This window comes from Ornithodoros turicata, chromosome 1, assembly GCF_037126465.1.
Source record: "Ornithodoros turicata isolate Travis chromosome 1, ASM3712646v1, whole genome shotgun sequence".
NCBI lineage: Eukaryota > Metazoa > Arthropoda > Arachnida > Ixodida > Argasidae > Ornithodoros > Ornithodoros turicata.
The window spans coordinates 80,478,430-80,491,030 of NC_088201.1; the positions used below are offsets into that span (position 1 = coordinate 80,478,430).

Here is a 12,601-nt window from a genome sequence, read left to right on the forward strand (position 1 = left end):
GCTTTGCTTTTACTCCTTAGATATTATAGAAATTGTGGTGTTAGGAGTGTTGCCTGCTGCTATTAATCCTTACACCTAACTGAGTTGATTGCCGTCAATAAAATATTTTTACTTGTACTATTGTGTATCTCTAAAGCTCATTTATTTATTTTAATATACTGCAGCCTCAGTCGAGGATATAGGAGGAGTCAACCAAAGAACTGTGTAGAAGACAACTGAAGAACATTACCATCAATGGCATTCCACTGATTAAGGCACCGTGGAAAAAAAACCCACTAAACTTAAACCAGTCAACTCGACATGTATACTATACGCGATTCAAACTGTGAGGACAGATAGTTCTCGAACTGTAACGGAATTCTCAACACACGACTAACTACAGTGAAAAGTCCTCAGAGGAAGTGGCCGACGCCTGGTACATAACGGTGTAAGTTCTAGAAGGGGAAGAGCAGAAAGAGAAGAAGAAGAAGAAAAAAGAAACAAAAGATAGTGCCTAGCTAGTATGAAGCGAATGGCCTTTTTGAAGTATGAATAATGTTTATATTTGCTGTATGATAAGGATCCCAAACTTCACAACCATATTGGAAAATCAAACATAATTTCAAACATCAAACATCCCCCCCCCCCCATTGTTGGGCAACACTATTTTAGCCAAGTTCTCTCTAAATTTCCTATAGCTCCTTGGTGAGCTCCTTCCTTGTTCAGGTAAATTTGTAACTTGGAGTTAGCTCTCTTTGTTTTATTCTGGTTCACAAATAAGGTGAACTGCATCCTCCCTCTGAATGAGAAGACAGCCATGTGCCCGCAGGCTATGCGTGCCGGATGATCATTTATCAGCTATGACGTTCATCGTAGTGACGACTAATAGATGTCTAATGGATGAGGCCACTGTGCAGCTAATACGTCACACTTCTCGCCGTTAGGAAATGTGCTCACAGGATGGCAACGGATTGAAGGATTTTACTATGTATCCAAAATCATGAAACATCAAACTAAGAAAGCACAGAAAGGTACGGCTTCCTTCATCTTACTTAAGATTGATATTCGCACCCATTAACTACCCACCACCCATTAACTATACGAAGTTCAGGAAGTATTATGCAGACTGCGGAGTAATTTTTCCACGCTCGTAACTTTTAATAGTAACTCGCTATTTTCACAAAGTAACTCTGTGAAGGTACTAAAGTAGTTACTAGTTCAAAGGAACTAGTAACTTCGTTAGCAACTTAGTTACATTCTTTATGTAGCAACGAGTCCATATTGAGTAAAGTAGTAAGAGGCAAGCAACCTGGTGCAATAGACTTGTAGGCAACATAACAAAAGTAACAAACATCCTCATACTCAAATAAATGTTATCAACGAGTTTTTATCGTCGAGTACCTGTAGAGTAGCCAGATAAAAATCCATAAAGCCCCCGTCACCTGTCTACGCCACTGCCTTTCTCCTGTTAAGTATTCTAAATAATTTTCATCCATGTAGCATATCGACAATAATCTTACAAATTGCTTCTATCGCTCAGCGTCACTTGCACAGCTTTTTTTGATAATGTAGTTGCAATTCGAGGTACAACTCTAGGCGAGACGTATACCAAATATTTTAATAAACACACACATAAGCCCCAAAATGTCCAATAAATAAAACCATAGAATAAAATAATAGAACTGTTTGTCGAGACACAAAAAGTCAGCAACTGTCTCATGCCTTGCAGAAGTGGAAGACCAGGAGCGGAGTTCAGTTGTGCTGAATCTTGCAGAGCAGGTCATCGTACATCTGTGTCAGCTGGGAGTTCTCTTCAGTCTGAGAAAAAGAAAGTGAGACGGAATCAGGTGCGGCACCTCACCACCAATAGCAATCCTGCAAACGTGGAGGTAGTGGGTAGTTGGTGGATTTCTGGGCTCATACTAAACCACCGGGAAAAGGCTCAGGGTTAAATAAGACGCTATTGCAACATATTCGATCTCCAGGATGCTTGGAAGCCCCGAACTTTGACGAATATTTTTTTGCCATGCAAGTTTGGCCCTTACCTTCGATACGCAATCATGGCTTACTCTTGTGCCTGGACGCGGTCCATATACGATACCAGATTTTGAACGCGAAGACAGAATCACGGTTAGATTGCAAGGAATAGCCATTGTACTTCGTCTGACCAAATCTACCCGTACGTTACAATCAGTGATTTATTAAGACCTAATCACTAAAACCCTCATATGTTTGGCGACATGTTGTGGATTCGATTCCGGCCGAGGATACTATCAGCTTTTCGGCAGGGTACAAGTTGCTTATAAGTACCACGCCGTCTTTTCAAGGGACATAAATACGGCGTGCCATGTGCTCAGAGTTGGGCGCACGTCACAGTAAACGTGATCCACATAACCCTGCTTCTGCAGGTACTGCGTCATAATCAAGAAAGGTAACCACTCAACCGACCAATGGGGGATAAATCCATGTTGGAAATCGAACAGTCGATCCTTAAGATTAGACAGCATATATTTGTACAGAACATTTTCAAAGACCTTAGAGAATGTCGGGAGTAACGATACGGGTCGATAGTTCGTCACATTACCAGTTTTGTCACCTTTAAAAATGGGAGCAACAACAGCGAGCTTCCAAGATGTTGGGAAATGGCAGTGGGATAAAGAAATGGCAAATATATGAACCAATATAGGAGTAAAAAGACTACTATAGCCCTTAAGTATCAAGGATGGGACACAGTCATGTCCAGCTGTCTTCCCTGAAGAGAGTCCACGTATGTCTTGTTCCACGTCTTCTTCCGAGGTGATCGGGAGTTGTACGCCATCATCCGTCGCGCGGGCAAACTCCGGATCATCAAGGTCACCACATGTGAAAACACTCGAGAAATACTGGGCAAAGAGTTCACTACTCAGCTGAGTCACCCGGAGCTGATCAAGGGAGCTCAAGTCAAGGGAAGTCAAGGGAGCTTATCTGTTCACCATCTCGAGAGAGCGTTAGCTGATTTAGGTTCGTGCTCTTCATTCGTTGTTTCACGAACCTCCAGAAAGTTTTACGGCACTCACGCAGACTCGAAGAGATTCTTGTATGATAGGTCATCTTATCACGTCTGTAGAACCGCTGTACCTCACGCCGGCAGGCGCTGAATCTTTTTTTTTTTTTTTTGTACGAACATTTGCTTCTCGTGTTTTTAAATTTACGAAAGAACTTGAGCTTTTGTCTCATTAGTTTCCTCAGTTCTGCAGAGAAACACGAAGGGTACGAAGAGACTTTAGTAATTCTGGTCGGTATAAATGCATTCATGGTCGTTATTACCAGTTCTGTCAGGACGGTGACCGCTTCGTACACATTATCCGACGAAAGCACATGCGACCAGTCTGATGTTTGCAAGAAATTGTATAGCCCAATGTAGTCACCACGGGCGTACGCATATTTTTGCACGCCACCACACGCTTGCATCTCCCTCCTGTGCACTAATTTAAATTCTGCCAACAAAGGGGGGGTACCATAGGTCGACCTTGACAAGGGGGGATGCTGTGATGTCCAAAAGACTGACTTGCGCATTGGTGAAAATGAGCTCCAACGCATTTCCTGCTGGGTTTACTTTATCGTTCTTTTGGGTCATGCCGCTAAAATGAAGGAAAGACGACAACACTTCAACGTACGAGGGAGGCCATTGGAGCTGGTTAGGCCGAACTTTATGAACTGCATAATGCCACAAAAATGGCGTGCGCCCCCCGTTTTCAGCAAATCAGGAAAGTTACGATGTCACGCGGCATGATGGTTGGCTAGGAGCGTGCTATGTGGTGAAGTTCATTAAGAATGTAGCTTGTACTTTGTCACCAACCCAGCATATCAACTTTCAAATATGCTTCAATTTTTCAAGAATATTGAAAAATATGTTAAGAAGAATACAGGAAAATATAAATATAAAACTGTTGAGATGCTTCGCAACTTATTTTGCTACCGAAGAATAATCCAATATTTTCGGTTCAATCATTTCCGACATAAACGGTATGTAATATACTGCAAAATATCTATATAAATCGTAATTTACAGGAAGAATAATGTGTGTTACCACTCTCACTGAAATGTCTTGGGTTATTCGCGCCGCCCAATTTCCCATGCAAGTGTTTTTGTTTTTCTTCATTTCCATGGTAGCGCCGCGAAGCAACTCTTGCTATGTGCAGCGTACAGAACTGGATAGATAGAGAGAGGACAGCAGGAACGAGTGGGGGGACAAAGGGGGCCCATGCAAGTGCATAATCATCTGGCGTCGCCGATAGCCTGGCGAGAGCCTCCGACGCCCGTGTAAAGATGCCGGCGAGCGCAGGAGAAGACGAGAGCATGGTGACGCATTTTGCGTCATACATATTAAGCTTCTCTCATGGAAACACCGGCCGCATGAAAAAGGAACTGTGCAGAACACTCGAGAATTTCGCACTTTCGCAACCTTTATACTGGAGAGCAGAAGCTCGCTATTTCCACTAATTAAGCTAATGATAATTCGTGGCTAATTAAGAACATTAATTATGGGAGTTAGTTAAAACTTGTACTAATTACTTACACAATATTACTTTTAAGTAGCCCATATCGAGAATAACTATATGCTTTGACCTTTCAAAAGGAAAAATGATGACGAATTGAAGAAATGTTTTGTCAGTTCCTCGTGACCCACCCTGTAGTTTTCATAGTTTTCCGTCCCTCAGACACTTCGGCAATGTTACATCTAAGGAGTAAAAAATGTTAATACAAATAAAAAAAGCACAGTACTAATGACGCCATGAACACTTGCTCTTGTCAGCATTCGCAATTACAAAGTCAGATAATGCATTTCTAGAACGTGAATAAAGCTACCTTCTGCTCTAGATGTTTCTTCAGGCTGTTGATCTTCATCTCAGCTTTGTTCAGCTGAGCCTTCAGCACAGTGTTTTCTGCGTCCATTAGTTTTCTGGAACTCTCGATTTCTTTGTTTGCCCTAGTCACATAAACATATCCTGAGATATATGATTTCTCATCTCATGAGACAAAATTTAACAACTACAATCGTGAACAGTGGTCTGACCATGGACCCGCGAATATCAGAGAATGAAACAACGAAAGCAGGTAGTAATCTGCGTCTGGCTTAGACGAGGTAAAGAGTGCGTTATAAAACATGGCAGTAACAAAACGCCACACTCTCTTGCTCAAATCAGAGATTTCTCCTCCTGTTCCTCAGAACAGAAAAATGCACGTTATAGGAGCATGGAGAATGTCATGAGGCTCCGAAATCAGGAAGAAGTGTTTTGGTCGCTAAATGGCACATGGTGACAAGGTAACAAGCAGTACTGCCATACGTGACCAGCTGGCACATTATCCGTGCAGAGTTCTTGAGCAACATAGTCTGTTATAGGAGGTGTTAGCACTTTGGTGACGTTTCAAGCTTACTTGCTTAAATTGAGCGTTCAGTGGCAGGTATGAGTTGTCACAATAGTGTATTTTGTAGTATTCATTTACTTACCTGGTTACACGTTAAACGCCCGTTAGGGCACTATACAACGAAGGGGGCACAGGCACGTAGAAGGATAGTGGGGATGATAACGTCAAATAATAAAATGCAAAGAAAGGAGGTGCCAACATGTGGCGTAAACGAATATCGACAACAGAGAAAGACTGACGTGAATCACGCGTTACATGCACAAGAAGATAAGGCACAAAAATAGGCGATGTCAAGTTGCCGGTGATGAGTAGATCAAAGAGTGATATTAAACGTTAGGAGCAACTTATTTATTTACACATGGTAACAAGACCTTCGTGCACAAGACTGCACTTAACCTGACGAAGTGCAGTCTCGTGCACGAAAGCCTTGTTACCATGTGTAAATAAATAAGTGCTCCTACCGTTTAATAGCACAAGCACAAGAAATACATCAGTAAAGATACAGCAATGTTAAATTCCTGAGGGTCTAATAGCGAGCGAGGGTAGGGATCGTCTGCCGCAGGTTAAGAGCCGGAAGCGAAAGTCGAACCTTCAGAAATCGAATCCAGGAAATCGACGCCTGTGAATGGCATGACCTTGCTCTTGTCGATATTAGGTGATAACTGCCACATTGAACGCCGACTAATGTTATTGAGATCAGCCTGAAAGGCCTGAGGATCGTACAACGCAATAGATAATCCGATACGAGATTATAAGCCGGCGGGTAGGTCATTAATGAAAAGAAGGAACAGGAGGGGGCTCATGACTTAACCTTGGGTAACTGCAGGTGAAAGAGGAGCGAGGGAAGACAGTGAGTTGTTCACTGTGAGAAGGTTTTGACTGGGATGGGAACAAGATGATGGATGTTGAGATTCGATAGTTATGGCCACCAAGGTGGCGGTGAAGAGAAGAAAGAAGATGGGTACAAGGAGACAGAAGTCCGCGCTCACACGGAGAGGAAGACAAATGATGCCTGCAAGCTGGACAGACGGACGGTAGACAGTAATCAGTTCGGCTGGTCATCTCTCAGGGGCTTCAAGGAGGATTCTTGGTATTGTTACTGTGCGGTTTTCGGGGAATTCAAAGGTTCAAACTAGAACAACAACAGCAAGTGCAAGCGTAGACGGCACTGGGACGACAGAGCTGCTGCTTACGACACGCGAACTGAGTTTCATGATTCCTTCAGCCAGTTCGGACTCCTCGCAGAGGAACTGGTGATAACGCCGACAGATTCATTTGGACAGTCAGAGGAAGTCGCTGGAGAAATAATTCCCCGAGGATAGGTCTAGAGGGTTCCTTCGGTCCCGAGCAACGGGAGGGGGGCAGGGGCGCTACTCAGACTCGGGGAGTCGCTTGATAAGCGGTTCTTTTAGGTTGTCATAGGGTTTTGTTGCCGCGGGATGAATACGACGTCACGGACTTCAACAGTTGTAGTGGATGGCAGCGATGCGATGACGTGGTTGAACTTCAGTTTGTTACATGAGACATGCCGCTTTGTAGACTTCGCTTCCACAAGTACGAACTATAATGACGTGCGGTTCGTCCACAAAGGTGGCAGTTTTAGGTCGGTGATGCCAACACCACCTACATAGAGAAAGGCTGCTTACTCGTCGACGTGACGTAACAACTAAGAGTCAGACAAGGGCGAGCCCTTTCACCACCACCACGGGCCAATCAGGATCGTGTTTTCAAGGGTGGTAGCCAATCAGGAACGCGGTTTCAGCGGTCGTAGCTATGGACACGAACAACCGTCGTCTGCGAGTAGTGATTGAACGTCCCCATGTACTAAATAACTTTAAAATAAAGCGCTAAACGGTTCCATAGCACTAGTGATTTTCTGGAAAGCGTGTTGCACTTTTTGTCTACAGGTTCCAAGTTAGTTGCAATCATTTGCGAGTTCTTGAATTCGCAGGACGGCGAATCGCAATAGCAGACTAATTCTGACATTATATGTTCACAAGGGAGAGGAGGCAATAAGCAAGCCTTCTGTATCTAGGTGGTGTTGGTGGTGCTGACCTGGGGTGAACAGGCAGCTTGTGGGCTTCACCTCTATCGTCGGACATGGCCGGTGGCTCCAGTTGGATCGGCTCAGCCTGCAGATGGAATGCTCGGAGACGTGCGGGTCATCAACTGTGGAGGTAAATTTAGTGACTGCACACGGGAGACGCCCGAGAATCATGCGATTTTAACAGCTCTGTGCATAAGGACCGTGAGAATGAGTGGATGATCATAGTCGTTATCGGTCCAGGTGGTCCACCACAGACGCTTCCCTTGTCTAGCAGTCTGTGCCACCACGCCATCCGCCCAATAGTGAGGCGCGCGTCTTCTTTTTTTTCTTTCTTTCTTTTTGCGCTTACATTTCGCAAAAGCAGTTGACCAGTCGCCTTGCTCGCGTTCTGTAGCAGACGATTCTCCGCACCTAATGAAAGTAGTCGTGTGACCTGGCGTCAAAACACACCAGGAGTAACTGGGGAGATCGCCGTTGCTGCGCGTGCCCTTTTTTCTCAAGAAATGCGCGCTTCCCTAAGGAAATATTTTCCGGGACATTTCCTGAAGGTAGTATGTTCATGTCACGCGTTAAAATATATGTTCAAGTGTCTCCCTTCGATGCTCGTTTAAAACACGAAAAGAAAAGGAAACAGTTCATACGTTTCAGTGGATTCCTCAACTTTGGTCCTGAGTGTGCACAGCATATTGTTCCTTCTCTCCAACATTGTCTGAACTTCTGTCAATTGGATCTCGAACATAGTTTCATTCTGTTGGAAGAAAGACAAGAAGGCTTCTAGCAGCAACGCAACACAGAGCAGAATCAAAACTGGCGCCTACAGAGATGTTCAAAAACAATACCTCTTTCATTTTGCCAATTGCATCCTTCGCTCGTTCATTTCTCCTGTGAACTTCCGAAAATGCAGCTTCAGCTCCTCTCAAGTCTTCCATCAACTGAAATTTGAAGTGAGTAAACAAAGATGAGGAACAAACCGCAACTGCAATTTATTTTTGGAACCTCTGGTAGCTACTATTCGTCACTTCTGAGCTTCATGAATTTATATAGCCATTAGTTCCAAATAAACTCACACGAGTAGAATGGGAAAGACCTGTAGAGGACTTTTGGGAGTAGAGATAATCTGGTACCGCATCATGGAGACAGACCGAGAGGCACTAAGGATCCATCCGTCCGTCCATCCGTCTGTGCGTGTGTGCGCGCGTGCGTGTGTGTCTGCCCGATCCGTCCGTGCCTCTGGGTTTTCCTCCATGACCACACATCAGCCTTTTCTTAAAATGGATCTCTTCCAGCTTTTGATCGTCATAAAAGGTGTGGTCGTTCAAGTAAACTCCTTCCTGGTTGTTTATGGTGTTCTTGTTCAAAGCAGAATCATCACCCACCTCGTCCCTTTCTTTGACGAGTTTAGTCACATCAGCTATTAGGAGCTGTCGCTCCTTCGCGTCATCATCACATATCCTGGATATCTCCTTAAAATGTTTCGACATCTCGTGAAAGACGCTGTCTTGGACCTCCAAGCGTTGTCGCATTTTTTTGTGCTTTTCCGACCACTCTTGGTCTTTCTGGATCATCCGTTCTAGGAACATCTGTTCCTGAAACTTCAGTGTCTGTTCCATCTCCTCCTCGGAAAACAGGTGTTCCTGGAACAAGAGAAGAAAAAAACATGTGGAAGCCTTACTAACAATACGTTTGCTGGTACATTTAAGTACGTTATGTGTATATTCACATCCTCGCAGCAATTTTAGAAGACAGATACCATGAGTTTAGGCTGTTTATTTCCTCCTTACCCTGTTCTACCATTTATCGCCAATGAGACTGACCTCCGATATCTGTAGAAAGACACTAACTCTCCGCTACATACACTCTTAAAAATGAGTTTCACCACATAGCACGCTCCTAGCCAACCATCATTCCGAATGACAACGTTCTCGTCCCCGATTTGTTGGAAACGTGGGGCGGAGCCTATTTTCTGATACTTATGCTGTTCATATTTGTCACGAAAAAGGCGTACGCCTCCAGTTTTCAGCCAACCGGGCAGATAACGATATCATTCGAGATTGTGGTTGGCTAGGAGCGTGCTATGCGGTGAAGTTCATTTCTAAGTGTGTATATGCAGTATCCGGGGCGTGTATTTTTATCCTCTACAGAATTTTTAAAAAAGCTATGAGAGCAGCACGGATGTCGTTTTTGCAGTTCAGTTATACGGCCAGGCGGACATCGTGTCGAGGACAGTATGCAACTACACGAAAACTAATTACCTAAAATTCATTAACTCTTTAATTAGGTGATTTTGGCCAAAAGCGACATAGCAGAATGAAAGACTATCCTCGTTCAAAGCCATTTCTCGCCTAACAAATTCTGAAACACGCACGTGCGTTAAAATATCTATACCCGAATATTGATATGCAAGTGAGGCGAAACTGAAACCGTAGCGACCGGGAACGTCAGGGAGCACAGCGCTCATTTCACGTCAGAAGGCCACGTGATTTGGAGCGATGGAGATGAGTGGAGTAGGTGCCGATCTGCTGGCCAAATAAACCGCTTTCCGGCGCAGATAAGCCTCCGTCGGCGTAGATGATGTGCTCTTGAGGTGCGCGTTTTCAGTTTCGGGTGATTTACATACCGAAATTCAGCGATTAATATTTCACAGCACGCGCTGTTTCCTTGATTTTTAAAGGATGGAGTGGGTTTCAATTAGTTAACACTTCACTTTGGGCACGTTGGTAGAGATCTATACTAAGAGAAGCGCGTCTAACGAAGGGACGAAAACAGGACGGCACACACACAGCGCTTTCAACGAGGATTGTCCCCGTTCTGCTATCTCGCTTTTACCCAAAATTCCCTAATTGAAGAGCTAATTAATGTATTTTAGGTAATTACTCACCTTGTAGTTGCATAGTCTCTTCCAGAGGATGCCCACCTGCCCGTATAACTCAACTACAAAGACGACATCTGTGCTGTTCTCATAGCATTTTTATAAAAATTCTGTAAACGATAAAAATAAGCACCCTGTATACTGGTCGCTGTGCTCGGCGCAGAGCACACTGGCTCTTAGCTAATCTGATTACATGAAAACTCAGTTTGTCCAAGCGTACCTGATGACTGACACTTCCTGCTAATTTCCTAGTTTCCTGATGAGTTGTGTCCTTTATGTATTATTTACTTATGCCTTGCCTTCGACATGTTTCTTGTATTATGTATCTTGTAGCACATTAAAATTTCCTGCCGAGTTGCGTGTTTTGTGTATTGTTAACCCGTGTCTTGCTTTCGACATATTTATTGAGTGTGTTATTGAGTCTTGACTGTATTATTCCACTACCCGATGCAATGTCCGCAAGCACCATCGGGGTCCGTTCAATATAATTCAATAAATAAACATGTGCGGATGCTAACCTTTCGGCATCGAATGTTGCATTTGCCTAAGTATATGTGACTTTGAAGGTAAAGGAAGCTAGAGTTGCCTTTCTGTGCTTAGTTATGCATACCTCAAGAAACAATGCAGAAACTCACCTGGTCGAGTGCTGAACGTTTGACGTCAGCTGTGAACGCTACGTGGTCTCCATCACCAGATGGGCCTTGATTGCACAACATTATATAGCGGTTGGAATTCGAAACACCAGCGAAATCCGTTCCTTGTGGGGAATAGGTGTCGATTGCGAAACCAATATTTTTCACACTGGCGAAATCCAATGCAGTTTCTTCTCCAGCGTGCGAATGTAAGATACAGCTTTCACTCCTTCGAATGGATCCTGAGTCACGTGACTGAATCGCGAAATTGTTGCACAAAATGAGAATGCCTCGTTCTTTCAAATGTGGCAAGTATTCACATAGATGTCAGAGAGGTGTCGAGGAGAAGACCGAGATATAATAATTACGGTTGTCACTCTTCTAATGGGCAAATGTTGTATTATAGAAAGTTCTTGCGTATCATCAAGATTTGTCTAATGGTTGTAAGCCAGGTTAATCGCGACAGATAAGGCGCATTTTCCAGCTGTGAGGATTCTATGATACAAAGGGCATCAGCTTTCGGTACAGCTTTTCCCTCATCTAGTGCGGGATATCCTTGCACAATGGTCTAAACATCAAAATTGCTATGCGAGCTACAAAGAAATACATATGTGTGGGATGAGACAATTACGGTGATAATGATGTCTGGGACAATGGAAGGTATAAAGCCCACCGGAATATCCCGTGCGTGAGGACATGTGTCGTATTATAGAAGCTTTTTTTCTTATACTGTACATTTATCTAAGGCATTCGTTTTCAACATGACCAAGAGTTAAAACTGTGGGTAGCGATGAGGTTAATTAATGACTACTATGAGGTTTGAATGACATTACATGATGCTACCAACAGGTATTGCCTCAGTGCAGGAAAGCCTGGTTTCGCAATTTGGCATTTTTGTCGCACTGACGAAGCGGCATCTACTAGATGATACTAACTTGACTTGCAAAGCATTCTTAAGCCTAACAAGATGGGCGCAAACAATTACACAACTAAGTTGTAATATGATTAATATGATCAGAAGAACCAAAAAGGAAACAAACCTCAAATGAAGCACAATACACGGTATTGCCCTCCGTTAGTTGAGTTGTCATCGTTTTTCCATGGTCGATGTGTTGTGGCCCGAGAGGTGAAGTTTCTTCAGTTCCACTGAAACATCGAATACGAAAAGGTCGAAATCATGTAAAACACTTTCTTTGCCACATATACAACACCCTTTTGGAGAGTACAATTACTCTCAAAAGGGTGTCTCCTAACTCCCTCAAGGGAGTAGCATAACACCTTCTCCCTGCCGGAGAGTAATATTACTCTCCAGTAGGGAGAAAGGTGTTATGCTACTCCCTTGGGGGAGTGAGGAGACACCCTTTTGAGAGTAATTGTACTCTCCAAAAGGGTGTTATATATGTGGCAAAAAAGGAGTTAAAGTACACCCTTTTTTTAAGAGTGCAGCAGAAACAGCGGGCACGCTGGTACCGTCAACGCCCGTCTCCATCCCGGCTTTCAGATGGTCAGGCGTATAACTAGACTGCATCGATGCGCACTAGGCGGTAGCCGACTGAATAGCTGACTTGGAGAGATTTGGAACGAGACTTAACATGGCGGCACTTCCGGTTAGACCGCTAGGCAGTCGACTAACCGGGGCATTGGAACGCAGCCCTAGATTGTCGA

At 43.9% G+C, this 12,601-nt stretch overlaps 1 protein-coding gene across 1 annotated transcript; it reads right to left on the reverse strand.

The window, feature by feature from the left end:
* Positions 1-1,346: 1,346 nt before the first annotated feature.
* LOC135401481 (uncharacterized) lies at positions 1,347-12,077 on the reverse strand. The gene is made up of 7 exons (XM_064633923.1): positions 11,977-12,077; positions 10,940-11,191; positions 8,812-9,069; positions 8,275-8,367; positions 8,077-8,183; positions 4,828-4,948; positions 1,347-1,797 (listed from the first exon to the last, which is right to left on the reverse strand). Exons 1-7 carry the CDS (start codon positions 12,025-12,027, stop codon positions 1,732-1,734), a joined length of 948 nt encoding a protein of 315 aa, XP_064489993.1. The 5' UTR covers positions 12,028-12,077; the 3' UTR covers positions 1,347-1,731.
* Between the last annotated feature and the right edge of the window lie 524 nt (positions 12,078-12,601).